This window comes from Vombatus ursinus, unplaced genomic scaffold (genome assembly GCF_900497805.2).
Source record: "Vombatus ursinus unplaced genomic scaffold, bare-nosed wombat genome assembly UNPS02014786.1, whole genome shotgun sequence".
Taxonomy (NCBI): domain Eukaryota; kingdom Metazoa; phylum Chordata; class Mammalia; order Diprotodontia; family Vombatidae; genus Vombatus; species Vombatus ursinus.
In genome coordinates, this window is record NW_020954564.1 from 43,763,142 (window position 1) to 43,778,641 (window position 15,500).

Consider the following 15,500-nt stretch of genomic DNA (forward strand, 5'->3'; position numbering starts at 1 on the left):
GAGCCTCAGGGGCGACGGGGCATGCGCAAGACCGGTTGCTATAGTGAGGGCCCTGTACACAGTGGCTGGGCCTGGATGTGAAGGGAGCGGACGCCATGCAGTACACCGGCAGCAAGTACTTTGGTGGATTTGTTCATGGAAGGTAAGGAAGGAACGTTGTAAACACACGGCAGTAGCCATGCGAGAAGATGGAAGCGGAATGAGAAGAATCAAAGGACAATTCCTCCCAGCCCCAGCCTTGCTGTGCCTTCCTGATAGCAACAAGAAGTCCCACTGCGGTGTCTTGAGGCCAACCCGACGACTGGGCCCAGTTAATCCTAACTGCGCATCCGTTAGCCTGCCCTGTCGCGACAGCGCCTCCCTCGCCACATAGTATATCGTGACTTGATTGGCGCTCCCTTCCCCTGCCCATCCTCTGTCATGTCCTAACACATCTCCTCCAAGCCTGTCAAATTTTGTAATCCCACGTCTCCACAGAAGCACACTCTCCCCACAACCCCTGCCAGACTCATCGTAGACGGGGTCAGAGCTGAAAGGACCAACTCTTCATTTTGAAGTTGAGAAAATGGAGACACTGCGTTGTGACACTGGTCTCTACCTACATTGGTACAACATGACTAAAAACTGCCTTCCCACCCTTCCAATTTTTGAGGTTATGAACAAAAAAAAAAATTCACATGTTATGGAGAGGTACCCTGGTAAATTGGAATGAACCTCAATTTTCCAAGCTCTGCTTTTGTCTAGCTGTGTGACTTTCACCAAATCACTTTTTCCTCTCTGGACCTCAGTTCTCATCTGTTAAATGAAAAAAGTTAGGAGATATTTATCTCTAAGGCTGCTCTAATGTTCTATATTATCCAAGTCTTATCTAGAGTCTAACAGTCTGGTTCTAATTTCTAACATTCTTTTTGTGTTCTGTGTTTTTATGTGCTATGTTTAAAGGTCCTATTTAGCACTAATATTCTATGTTCTATGATCTATTTCAGGTATAACAATATACATTCTAATATTTTGTATTCTAACACCCCTTCCATCTCCTAACTTTCTACATTCTATTGTTGAATGTTTTATGATCTCAGACTTGCATCTCTAACATTCTTGGTTCTAAAGTTCCTTCCAGTGCTAACATTTCTAGAACTCTGTGAATTTTTTTTTAATTTTCATTGATGAATTTTGTTTTGCCATATTATATAATTTAAAACCCCCAAATACTCGTAATTGAATTTTACAATATCAAAGTCTCCCCCAAACAGGTAAAACAACATAAATGAGTGATTATAGTGGTAATTACATGCAACCTTACATTTTAGTAGTTTTCTGTGTATTAAAAGAATGAGCTTATGCCTTACAAGTTAATTTCAACATTGTCCATTGTTCTTCATCTGAGTTTTGGTGTTGTTTGAAGTTGCATTCATTTATGTAGTTGTAATATATTTATTGTCCTTTTGATTCTGCTTTGTTGACTCTATCACTTCATATAAGACTCCTCTTGTTTCATTAAATTCTTCATATTTGTCATTTCTTGTAGCCCAGGAAAATTCCATTACATTGATGTACCATAGTATGTGTAGCCATTCCCCAGTTTCCAGTTCCCCACACATTTTGTTTCCAGTTTTTTTCTTATTGTAAATAATATTCCATGAAATTCTGTGTGTTTCCTTAAAACAGGATGGAGGGCCAGGCCTCGTACATTCTCCCAACAGAAACAAAATATCAAGGGGAAATGAAAGATGGAATGTTTCATGGCAAAGGAACCTTGTACTTTCCTAATGGGAGCCAATATGATGCCACATGGGAAAAGGGAAGAATCATAAAGGTACTCAGCTTCTTCCAGGAGACATAACAGGAATCTAGTCCTTTCCAGAACAGAGGCCCTTGAATAGAAAGCCTTGTCTTTCTCTACTGTACACAGTTTAATCATTAACTCATTCAAAAAGATTTATTCAACACCCATTAATTCAGCCAACAAGCATTTATGAAATAATTGTATTCAAAGGGTACATATAACTTCTGTGCATATAAAAGACCAACTTCAAGAGATACAAAGATAATAAAAAATAATAGCTCATATTTACAGTGCTTTAATGTTTACAAAGTGTTTTCCTAATAATCACCTTTCGAGATAGGAAATGCAAAGATTTTTGTCCCTATTTTACTAACAATAACTAGCATTTATGTGGCACTTACTATGTGATAGGCACTTTACAAATATTATCTCCTATCCTCTTAACAACCCTATAGGTAGGTACTATCATTATCCCTATTTTACAGTTGAGAAAACTGAAACAGACAGAGGTTAAGTCACTTGACCAAGATCACACATCTAGTGAGCATCTTAGGTCAAATTTGAACTCAGGTCTCCCTGACTTTAGACCCAGTGCTTTATCTATTGAATCACCTAACTGCCTCATTTTGCAAATGAGGAAAATGAGGCTTATGGAGAGTGTCAGAAGACCTGGTTGTGAATCCTGATTCTGTTACTTAGGATTTATACAAGGAAGGGAGCTAAAAGATCACCTATTCCTTTACCCTTCCTCCTTGAATTTCTGTTTCTTGAAAACCTCTTCATCTTAGGCCCATCTTGAATGCCATCACCTCCAGGAAGTCTTCCCTTTCTTAATCTCACCAGGCAAATTTGAGTCCTCCCTTCTCTGAATGCTCACAGCACTCTGGTACTCTAGGTGGCACTTATCACATTCTGTCTTATGTTATAGCCATTTGTTTATAAATTTTGTCTCCTTCATGGGATTGAAATTCCTAAGGGCAGGGTCATATCCTACACATCTTTGTATCCCCTTCCTCAGCTTCAAACTCTAAGTATCAGAGCTTTCATCTAGTAGATACAGATGAGGAAATTGATGATCAGAGAGGTTATGTGACTTCCCCAAGGTCACACAAGTAGTAAATAACTGAGCTGAGATTTGAGGTCACCTAATATTAAATCCAGTATTCTTTCCACTATACTATGCAGCCTATATGACCTCAGACAAATTATTTGAACTCTCTAGTTCTCAATTTCCTTATCAAAGCAATGAAGGTATTGAACTAGATGACAGCCAAGGTCCCTTTTACCTCTAAATTCTATAATCCTATAACCTTGCACAAGGTCACATAGCTGGTAAGTGTCAGAACCAAGATTCAAACTGAAGTCCCTTACTGCAAATCCAATGCTCTTTCCAAGACACAAGTGAACCTACTGAAATGATAAATGTAATAGGCACCACAAAAGAGTTTTTTGATTGAGAGGATATACTCCTATGCTTGGAGTCCCCTAAATCTTCCCTTTCAGTCTTTATTATGTATATTTGAGAATTTCCCTCCTTTCAATAAGCTCTGGAATATATCTTTGATTACATTTAAGTATATCTTTGTATAAATAATTTAAATGAAGCTAAAAGTTAGATAAGAATCATCATTCAACAACCCACAAATGGTGAGCACCATTTGCAAAGCCTTGTGCTTGGCACTGGTGAGTAGGTGGGAGAAGGGGGTGAGGAGCAGAGGTCCAAAGGTGAATAACCTCTGATCTCTCCCTTTAAAGAACGTACAGGCCAGTGGGGGTGATAAGACATGGATACAAATAGCTAATGCAAGGCAAAATGTGATAAATTCCATTGAGAAGGACAAATAGTAATGGAGGCATTCAGAAGGGAAAGACAAGGCTTCCTAAAGGAGGTAGTATTTATGATTAGCCTGGAAAGATATATAGATTTTCAACAGGCAAACTAGAAAATGAGGGTTACCTTGTCCTGAGAGCAGCATGAATGAAGATATGGAGGCAAGAAAGAATGGGACAGCATGTGCAGGGAACATTAAGTATTCAATCAAGATAGGTGTGTTAGATGTCTGGAAAAGTAGTTTGAAGATATATTGTGAAGAGTGAGGCTAAGGATTTTGAACTAAATGACTTCTATTATTCTATGAATTCCATAGGGAGAGGTAGGCTTTGAAGGGGAGTGAAATGATAAGATCTATATTTTAGGAAGATAAATCTGGCAGTAGTATATAGAGGAAGCAAGAGACTGGCAGAAGACAAATAAATAAGAAGGATGTTCAAATAGAACAGACAAGAAGTAATGAGAGTCTGAATGAGGATGGGAATAGTGGAAATGAAAAGGGCAGATTGATGTAAAAGACGTGGATATAGAATCAATAGAACTTAGTGACTATGTGGCTATGGATATGGGGAAGAGAAAAAGAAAGGTTTAAAAAAATGACTGGTTTTAATATGGGTAACTCAAAAAGTGGTGGTATCATAGAAATAGAAAAGTTAGAAGTCAAATAAGTTGTAGGGGCGAAGATATTGAATTCAGATTGGGGTATGGTGAATTTGAAGTGTAGGCGGGGCATCAAGGTGGAGGTATCTAGTATGTACTTTGAGATATAATTCTGGAGCATGGGAGAGAGTGTAGGTTTGGAAGTCATCTTTATGCATATGCTTCTCCAACTGCAGACTGGCTTTCCTCATCAGTGACCCTGCCCTTCCTCCTTTGACACCATCCTTTTCAAGACCCCAAAGATGAATACTTACTCCCCAGGTCTCAGATTCATTAGACAGGCATATGACTTCTCTTTCAGGGGAAATACACCTTTGCTGATGGCCTAAAATACAAGGAAAATAAATGGCATTACTGTGATGGCTATGACAGAAGATTTTACACTGAAATCTGTGAAGGTCTGAAGCCTGCAGGTACAAAAATTATTTTCCTTTGTATAATCTAGAAACTGAGTGAGGATGGGGGTTGGGGAAAAACAATAGATTTGTTTTTAAGTTTGTTGAGGTAAAACTAAAGAGTAGAAGATAATAATAGAGCATCAACAGTGTAAGCAATGTTTATGATAGTCTTGACAGGAAAATATTTCCAATATGATAATTATTCCCATTTCTATAGTATCTTGAGGTTAACACAGCATCATCTTAATAACAACTGTGAGAGTTAGGTAGTATAAATATACAGTTATTCCTTCCACATCGCAACTTTTCCCCATTGTGGTTTTGATATATTACGGATTGTCTTAAGAAATTAAATGGGAATTTTTGGGGAGTTTTGTGGAAGCCTCAGATGACCACACGAAGTCCAGCAGACAACACAGAGCCTATGACAAATACTTAACGCAGATTTTACAACAATATGATAAGGACCCATAAAAGAAAAAGAAATAATTCAGACTTCTTCTCTGGTATGAAAGGAGGGCCAAAAAGTTTTGCAGGGATTTTCCATATCTCTGGGTTTTGGGGGAGGGTGCCACTCCCCTAACCCCCACGTTGTGGAAGGGATAACTGTATTCATGATTTTATAAATAAGGAGACTGAGGCCCAAAGAGGTAAAGAGACTTGCTTGAGGTTACAGATATATCTAGTAAGTAAGTCAAAAAGCATTTATTAAGCACTCATTATGTGTCAAGTTTTATGCTCCCTATTGAGGATACAAATTAAGGCAAAAATAGACCCTTCCCAGAAGGGAGAGACAACATGGAAACTAGGTACATATAAACTATATACACAAAAGATTGTCACCTTAGGAATTCAATCCAATTCAATAAACATTGAGTAAGTATCTACTATATACCCACAATATAAGCTCTGTGGATACAAAAAGAAAGATAGTTTTTTTTAAAATTTTTAAACTTTTTTATTTTTATTAATTTATTTTGATTTATCAACAATCACTTCCATAAGCTTTTGAGTTTTAAATTTTTCTCCCCCTCCCTCCTGCCTCCCTCCCCAAGACAATGTGCAATCTGATATAGACTATACATATACATTCCTATTAAACATATTTTCACATTAGTGATGTTGTAAGGAAGAATAAGAACCACAAGAAAGAGGGAACAAAACAGAGCAGAAGAAAAAAAAATAGCAAATAGGATGCTTTGATCTGCATTCAACTTCCATAGTTCTTTCTTTGGATGTGGATAGCATTTTTCATCACGAGGCCTTTGGATATGTCTTAGATCCTTGTATTGCTAAGAAGGGTTAAGTTTATTAATATTAGTCATCTGCACAACATGACTGTTATCGTGAACAGTGTTCTCCTTGTTTTGCTCACTTCACTCAGCATCAGACCATACAAGTCTTTCCAGGTTTTTCTGAAGTCAGCTTGTTCATCATTTCTTATAGCACAATAGTATTCCATTACATTCATATGCCACAACTTGTTCAGCCATTCCCTAATTGATGGACATCCCCTCAATTTCCAATTCTTTGCCACCACAAAAAGGGCTGCTGTAATACTTTTGTACATGTGGATCGTTTTCCCATTTTTATGATCTCTTTGGGATACAGCCCTAGAAGTGCTATTGCTGGGTCAAAGGGTATGCACATTTTTATAGCCTTTTGGGCATAGTTCCAAATTGCTTTCCAAAATAGTTGGATCATTTCACAACTCCACCAACAGTGCATTAGTGTTCCAGTTTTCCCACATCTTCTCCAACATTTGTCATTTTCCTGTTATGTCATGTTGGCCAATCTGATAGGTGTGATGTGGTAACTCAGAATTGTTTTGATTTGAATTTCTCTAATCAATAATGATGTAGAGCATTTTTTCATGTGACTATAGATGGCTTTAATTTCTTCATCTGAGAACTGCCTGTTCATATCCTTTGACCATTTATCAATTGGGGAATGACTTGTATTCTTATAAATTTGACTTAATTCTCTATATATTTTAGAAATGAGGTCCTTTTCAGAGATACTAGTTGTAAAAATTCTTTCCCAGTTTTCTAATTCCCTCCTAATCTTGGTTGCATTGACTTTGTGCAAAAACTTTTCAATTTAATGTAATCAAAATGATCCATTTTGCATTTCATAATGTTCTCTATCTCCTATTTGGTCATGAATTCTTCTGTTCTCCCTAAATCTAACAGGTAAACTATTCCTTGCTCTCCCAGTTTGCTTATATTATCAACCTTTATATCCAAAGCATGAACCCATTTTGACTTTATTTTGGTATATGGTGTGAGATTTTGGTCTATGCCTAGTTTCTGCCATTCTCTTTTCCAGTTTTCCCAGCAGTTTTTGTCAAATAGTGAGTTCTTATCCCAGAAGCTGGAGTCTTTAGGTGTAGTTCTTACCCTTAAGAAGTTTATAATCGAATGGGGAAAGATAACACAGAAAGGAAGCTGAAAAGGGTGTGGGGGTGGGGAGGAAGGGTGTTCTGGATCTTTAGAATTGAAACCAGGCAGAGCAGCAGATACCAAGTGAAGTCCAAGTCCTGCCCTCTATAAAGGAAAGTATTGGCGCCCTCCATCCCTCCAATCTGAGAGCTGTGAAATCTCAAGGCTTGATGTGATGTGATGATTAGATTAGAGGTGATGAGTTTATCCTGGGAGAGGCATCTTGTTCCATTGAGATGCAGAGTGGATTAGAAAGGTAGGAAAAGCACCAGCTATACAGACTGTGAAAGGCTTCCTGCAGCATTGCATCAAATCTTGAAGCCAGGGAAACAAGAGGGGGAGGTAAGTAGGGAGAACATTCCAGACATGGGGGACGACAAGTACAAAGACAAAGAGACAGGAGAGGGAGTGTTGTGTGTGAGAATGGCAAGTAGGCCAATATAGAGAGACCACAGGGTGTGTGAAGGAAAAAAAGTGTAAGAAGACTAGAAAGGTAGGAAGGGGTCAGATTATGAAAAACTTTAAATGCCAAACAGAAGAGAAAGGAGAGAAGAGGGCATAAATGAGAGATGTTGTGACAGGAAAAATGACAAGATTTGGCAACAGATTCCTATGTGGTCAATGAGTGAGAAGAGTTAAGGATGACACTGAGGTAGCAATCCTGGGTGACTGGGAGGATGGAGGTTCCTCTACAATAATCAGGGAGTTCAGAAGGATGAAGGATTTGAAGGGGAAAGCTAATGAGGTCTGATTTAGATGGCTATGGACCCTCCTGTTTAAGATTTCTAAGTCAGTTGGTGTAGGACTGAAACTCTGGAGAGACTAGTTAAATAGGACTGGGAATCTGCATAGAGATGATAATTTAACCATGGGAGTTGATGAGATTATCAAATAAGGCAGTATATAGTGAAAAGAGAAGAGAGACTGGGTTAGAGTTAGGAAGAAAGCGACAGTTAGTGAACAGGACATGGATGGAGAACCAGAAGAAAAGACGGAGAGAGCTAAGAGGAGAACCAAGAGAGAGCAGAATCGTGAAAGCCTAGAAAGAAATAAGTATTGAGGAGATGGTGGTCCACAGTGTCAAATGCAGTACAGATTTTCAAAAGGGCATTAGATTTGACAATTAAGAGATCATTGGTACCTTTGGAGTTTCAGTTGAATAAATAATGAATAATTAGAACCTTTATCTTCTAGCCGCAATCTCAATGACTTTGCACTGTCCTCTACAACAATTATGCTCCCTCCTATTTAGCGACTTCCTCCTGATATCTTATAAAAGTAATAGAATATCTGAACCAAAAGAGACTAGGACACAGAGTACTAAAGCTTAGGGGGAAGAAAGAAGAACATAAATGCTAGAACCAAAGGGACCATATAACAGATGTACTGTGTGCTGTAAATCTGGCTGTCTGATTCAGTTGTTACAGTGAATTAATCATGTTGTGTCCTTTTCAGGTATTTCTCAGCTCACCAACATAGATCCACCTCGAAAAATTCCTGATGGTTGTTACGACTGTGGAGATGGGTTCTATGACCCAAAAGTGAGGGTGATCAGAGACTACAAGAAGCGGTTCCTGAGAAATGCAGGTGTGTTCATTTCTTTTTCCCATCTATCCATAAGTACATTCGTGGCAAAGGATAGGAAGATTATTGCAGGCAAAAACAAAAAAATGACTACCTAAGTCATGGCTATACCAGCTCACTCATCCAATATCTACACAACCTATATGGCACAACTGCATATATGAAAAGGAATATTCATATTCTTATTACAGGTCCAGAAAAAAAATTCTACTAATCCCTAAAGTATGGCCATCAATTCAACAAACATTTATTAGAATGTTAAAGTTATAGAGTGTTCTTGTTCTTTAATATTGAAGTAGATCTATGATCTTATCAATGTGATCACTTCCTCCGTGATACATACAGCTCACACACCCTCCACTCCATATCCTATGGCACTCCCTCAGTGGGGCATTCACATTGCCGACAGCCTTCCTTCACATCACCTGATAGCGTGTGGCTGTGGGTGCAGACCACGAGCTGCCGTTTGTTCTTCTTCACCCTTACTCCATAACTACTGCACATTCTTTTCTAGCTATACATATCTTTGATGACAAGCTTTATGCTGTTTCTTGTGCACAGTTCTTTGAAGACAATAAGCTACAGCCTATTTTATAACCATCTGTCCATCCATGGCTTTGTGAGTGACCTACTGGACTCTTCATTTCAGTCAGACTTGCTGCCACTTCTCCACTAATCATGACTTCCATCCTGGACCTCAATGCATTTGCACAAGTGGATCCCCCGTGTGGGCTGCCGTTCTTGTCACTTCTGTTACTTAACAGCCTCTGTCCCCTGCAAGGCACAAGTCAGAAACTTGCTGGGCAAGGCCCTTCCTGGTCTCCCTATGTAGTGGTCCTCTTTTTCTCTGCATGTTAGTTTATACTATTTTATATTTAGTTACTATTGTGTATCTTGTGTCCCTACTAGTAGAATGTATGTTCTGTAAGGGCAAGGACTCTTACTTTTTTGTCTTTGTATCACTGGAACCAGAAATGCCTTGCTCTCCCCATAGTAGCCTCTTCATAAATATTTGTTACATTTCATTGAATTAGATTCCTTAGAGAATCTACTGGGGTTTTTTGGGGGGGTGGGGGGTTGGGGTTTTTTTTTTTGTTTGTTTTTTTGGTGAGGCAGTTGAAGTTAAGTGACTTGCCCAGGGTCACACAGCTAGTAAGTGTCATGTGTCTGAGGTTGGATTTGAGCTCAGGTCCTGCTGAATCCAGGACTGGTGCTCTCTCCACTGCGCCACCTAGCTGCCCCCTAGATTCTACTGTTTCTATGATTCATAGCTATATAGTTTCATCAAGAGAATACTAATGTTAAAAAGTAGGAATTTTGTTTCAGGGAAAAGCTTGGGGTAATTGAAAGCACAGTGGAATTTTCCAAATAAAATCTAGTCAATCTGTTTTCTTATTCCTATTCAATTTTGTGTTCAGCTTATTGTCTGTTGCAAAGATATAGCTACCAATAGAATAGCTCCATGATCTGTTCATACTACTGCATTTCATAATCTAGGTCATAGTCATTATCTAATCAAACCAAATTCTTTTGAATGACTTTGAAAGTCATTTAGGAGGCTCAGAAATGCTTTATGGTTTGATAAAAACAACATAATGTAATCTACAAGTAAAACTATCTGGAGGACCTCATAAGCCATAGGGAATCTCTTCTATTTATAGTCTGTGCTGGACAGAGGCAGTTTGGTGGTACAGTGCATATAGATGGTTGAGCTTGGAGTCAGGAATATCTGACTCCAACCTTTGACACTTACTAGCTTTGTGACTCCTGGGCAAGTCACTTAGTCTCTTCCTGCCTCAGTTTCCTCAATTGTGTGATAGAGATAATAATAGCACCTTCTTCATAGGGTTAGTGTGAGGGTGAAATGAGATAAAATTTATAAAAAGCTTAGCACAGTGCCTGGAACATAGTAGGTGCTTAATAAGTGTTTGTTTCCTTCCCTCATTCCTGGACATCCTTTAGGATGATAATACCTATAGTGAGCATACATCTATTTGTTTTGTGCCTTCTTGATATTAATAATCAAGATTATCAGTTTATCTGTTGTTTTATCAGTCTTATGATATTAATATAAGCATGTGAGAAATCTTATTGATAGAGAGACTCTAAAGTTGGTGATAATACAATGCTTTTTATAATCAACAAATAATATTTATAGTGGGATTTTGTATTCTCTACATTTTTAAGACAGTTGTGTAACTGTCAAGATATATTCTGTTGTCAAATATTATTTATAAAAGACTGCTTGTTTTGTATGTACTGTTTGGTTTATATTTTTAGATTGTTGTTTTACATTTTCATCAAGGATACCCTTGATAATATATAACTTATTATCATAAAGGTTTTGTAAAGATGAAAAGATAAAGGTGAATCATTAGTTACTTTATCGATTTTTAATTATCAAACATTTATCTTTTTCTATCTTCCCCCCCCCCACACACATACATACACTATAAGAAAAAAAAAAAGAAAAGAAATACAAAACTCTTGTAACAAATAAGCATAGTCAAGCAATACCAATTCGCTATTTAATCCATCCCTTTCTCTCATTAGGTGGGCAGGATTTTTCATCATCTTTCCTCTGGAATAATGGTTGATCATTGCATTGATTAGGGTTCTTAAGTCTTTCAAAAATTATTGGTGTTATAGTATAAGTTATTTCTTTGCCACAAAGATTTTTCCCATTTTACTCTTTCTCTTCTAGTCTTAACTGCACTGGATTTGTTTGTGCAAAAAAATCTAGTGTTATATAACCAACTTGTACATTTTTTCTTATGTGATTCTCTCTGTCCCTTGTTTGATTGTGGACTCTTCCCCTATCCATAAATCTGAAAGGTAATTTCTTCCTTGTTCCTCTAATTTATTTATGGTGTAGCGTTTTATATTAATTTGGAAAATGTCTTGGCATATGGTGTTGATCTAAACCTAATTGCTAGCACACTGATGTTCACTGTTCTCAGCAGTTTTTGTCAAATTGTTACACTAGTTCTTACACTACTAACTGAGGTCTGAGCTACTGTGTTTGCTTCTACATGTCATGTACTTAATCTGTTCCACTGATCCTTTCGGTTTTTTAACCAGTACCAAATTGTTTGAGTGATTACTGCTTTGTAGTATACTTTCATATATGATACTACTCAGGTCCTTCCTTTCCACTTCCTTCCCACTTTTTTTTCATTATTTCCCCTGAGATTAATAATCTTATTTGCTGTGACATTAGTGACTTTTGTCTCTCTGGATGAATTTTGTTATTTTTTTTCTAGTTCTATGAAAGTATTCCTTTTACAGTTTGATTGGTATGGTACTAAATAAGCAAATTAATTTAGATAATATTATCATTTTTTATCATATTGACTTGACCTACCTATGAAAAATTAATATTTTCCCAATTATTTAGGCATGTATTTCTTAAAACAGTATTTTGTAATTTTATTCATATAGTTCTTGTGCATATTTTGGTAGATAGACTCCCAAGTATTTTTTACACTCTTCACTTTTTTAAATGGAATTTCCCTTCTATCTCTTGCTACTGGAATTATTGGTGATATACAGAAATGCTAATGATTTGCATGGATTTATTTTACATCCAGCAACTCTACTGAAGTTATTATTTTAATTAATTTTGAGTTGACTCTCCAGGGTTCTCTAAGTACACCATCATATTATCTTCAAAAAGTGATAATTGTTTTTGCCTATTCTTGTTTCCTCAATTTCTTTTTCTTTATTCTATTGCTATAGTCAGCATTTCTAGTACCGTATCAAATAGAAGTGTTGATAATGGATAGATATCCTTTCTTAACCTCTGATCATATTAGAAATGACTTATTTATCCCCATTACCTATGATGTTGGTTCTTGGTTTTAGATATATACTATTTATCATGATAAAGAAAAGTACACTTATTCCTGCATTTTTTAGTGTTTTGAACAGAAATTAGTGTTGTATTTTCTAAAAAGTTTTTTCTTCATCTATTGATATAATTATATTGTTTTGTAGTTCTTGTTATTAATATGGTTATTTATATTTATGGTTTCTCTAATATTAAGCTGACTCTGTATCACTAGTATAATTCCAACCTAATCATAATGTATAGTCATTATGACATGTTACTGTAGCCTCTTTGCTAATATTTTATTTAAATTTTTTAAATTAATGTCCATTAAAGATAAGGTCAGTAATTTTCATTCTCTGTCTTGAATCTCCTGAGTTTAGCAGTCAAGACCATATTTGTGTCATAAAGGAATTTAGTAGGTTCCCTTCTATTGCTATTTTTGTAAACAATTTGTGTAATATAGAAATTAATGTTCTTTGAATGTTTCATAGAACTATTCAAGTTGTAAGTTTTATTAGTATATAATTGGACAAAATCAGTTTCTAATAATATACTTTGTTTCTTCCTCATTTGTTATGAATTCTTTTTCATTTTTGACGCTGATAACTTGGTTTTCCTCTCAAATTAGCTAGTAGTTTGTATTTTTATTGATTTTTTTAAAAAAAACTGGTCTTAATTTTATTTGTTAATTATTTTTATTTCTATTTTGTTCATAGCTTTATAATATCTATATTTTGGTATTTGGTTTTTTTAAAATTTCTTGGTTTTCTAGCTTTTTTAGTTGCATGTCAAATTCATTGATCTTTTCTTTCTTTTGTTGAATAAAGTCTTTAGTGTTATAAATATTTGCCTCAGAATAGCTTTGGCTGCATCCTAAAAATGTTGGTATGTTATATCATTGTTGTAATTATCTTTAATGAAATTGTCTATTGTTTCTGTGATTTTCTCTTTGACTCATCAATTCTTTAGAAATAAGTTAAATATTTAGTCTCCAGTTAACTTTTACTTTTTTATTGGACTGTTATTAAATATAATTTTTTAATTTTATTCCATTTGTTTGCAGATAAATATTGTAAATATTTATTTATTCATTTATTTTATTGCATTGTATAAACACATAAATAATGTGTTTAATATTACTCTTTCTCTGCATTTATTTGTGAGGTTTTTATGACCTAATAAAGGTCCTATGACAGCTGAAAAATATATATGTTCCTTTCTATTCATTGCCAGAGCTCTATCATATCTAACTTTTCTAAAATTCTATTCAAGCCTTTACCTTCTTTCTTGTTTATTTTTGGTTAGATTTGTTTAGTTCTGAAAGGAGTATACCAAAATCCTCCAGTATTATAGTTTTACTGTCTAAGTATCCCTATAAATAATTTAGTTTTTCCTTTAAGTATTTAGATGCTATGCCATTTGCTACTGGAGTCAGAGTAGTAGCACTGACAACCTGTACTTCACCAGTCTGAGATCCTCTCTCCTGGTTAGAGAGGTACACCTGAGATCTAAGTCTCAGATCCCCTCTGGCGGACTGGAATGACCATCCTGAACTGCTGATCCCTGCCTAGAAGTAAAGTATCAGATCTCCTCCTCTGGGAATTAGAATTTGAGTGGTCACTGTGAGGCCCTATTTCCCATCTAGGAGTTAGAGTATCAGATCCCCTCTCTTCAGGGGTTTGGAAAAACAATGCTGAGGCTTTGTTCCCCTGGGATCTGAGTCCCAGGAGTGGGACAGAGCTGTAGCCCCTATCTCTGGGAGCTGAATTGTAGTGGTCAGAGAAGCAGAAGATTCACAACACCACCATCTTGGCTGGTCTCCAATGAATCATTTGTCATTTATATCCTTTCCATTACATTTTTTAAGGCATTAGTAATATTTCTAGTTTTTTCCAGTTGCTTGATATCTGTCAGATATCGAGAATCAGTCCCACAATATTCTAAACTGCATAACCTCCAGAACAGACCTCCTATATGTTGATTTGGTCTGGTATAGTTACTCTTCCCATCTTTGTTTTCTTTAGTACTCTTTCTATTTCCATATGGAGCACATCATAGACTACAGTGTTAGCATCTCAAATTGGTAGACTCTAGAATATAGTTCCCAGTAATACTCTAATGTTGTATGTTCTGAGGTTTCTTATGGCTCATAAATTCTGTTCATTCACTCAGTCAGTCATCATTTACTAAGAACCTGTACTTAATATGCACATTACTTGGGGTTTAAACAAAATTTAGGTAAGACATCCCTACACTCATGGAAGTTAGTAGCAAAAAAAAAAAATGCAAATAAAACTGTAACGCGTACTATCACATGAAAACTTTAGTGTAGAAGTACAAAACAAAGTATTTTGTGAGGTCCAGGAGAGTTGTGGGAGAAGAGGTGGTGCAGAGAAGGCTTTATGAAGGAACTGATATTTGAGTTGGGCTTTAAGGGATAGATAAGAATTCAATTGGCAGAGAAAGAGATAATAATACAGGCACAAAAAACAACATAAGGAAAGGAATGGAAGCAGTAAAGCATTAGGGATGTTCAAGGACAGAATAATCCAGTACACTTGGCACAATGAGTACATGGCATGAAGGGGAGAAAGGCTAGAAAGGTAGAGTGACTCTATTCGTTCCTTCAAGTGCTAACATTTTATGCTCTAATGCTCTCATGCTTTTACATTCTATGTTCCAATTTTCCTTTAATCTCTATGGTTCAATGATCTAGGATAGAAATAGCTAAGGGATATTTTGGTTGCAATATTACAGGACATATAGAAATGTAAGGGTCTTGCAAACCACTAAATGTGGGTCTTTGTTCTTTGCTACCTAGTCATTAAACTTGATTCACTTTATCTATACCAGGAACTCATCTGGACTTCAGTCTAACCTAAAATAGAATTGCTTGATTCTTAACCACCTTGTATTTTCCCTAAGGTTTCTTTCTTGCCCTGCACTCATAAACTCATTTTGTAAACAA

At 36.3% G+C, this 15,500-nt stretch overlaps 1 protein-coding gene across 2 annotated transcripts in view; it reads left to right on the forward strand.

The window, feature by feature from the left end:
• Window positions 1-69: 69 nt before the first annotated feature.
• Window positions 70-15,500, forward strand: part of LOC114047322 (MORN repeat-containing protein 5-like) — a 54,092-nt gene continuing 38,661 nt past the window's right edge. Inside the window, exons 1-5 of one of the 2 annotated variants that reach the window (XM_027868104.1) lie at window positions 70-142; window positions 1,669-1,816; window positions 4,579-4,690; window positions 8,572-8,703; window positions 9,262-9,438. In XM_027868104.1, coding sequence (XP_027723905.1) covers window positions 96-142; window positions 1,669-1,816; window positions 4,579-4,690; window positions 8,572-8,703; window positions 9,262-9,269 — 447 coding nt within the window. In that variant the 5' untranslated portion in view covers window positions 70-95 and the 3' untranslated portion in view covers window positions 9,270-9,438. Of the gene's footprint in view, window positions 143-1,668; window positions 1,817-4,578; window positions 4,691-8,571; window positions 8,704-9,261; window positions 9,439-15,500 lie in introns of those variants that run through there. The other variant, XM_027868103.1, reaches the window with a different exon arrangement.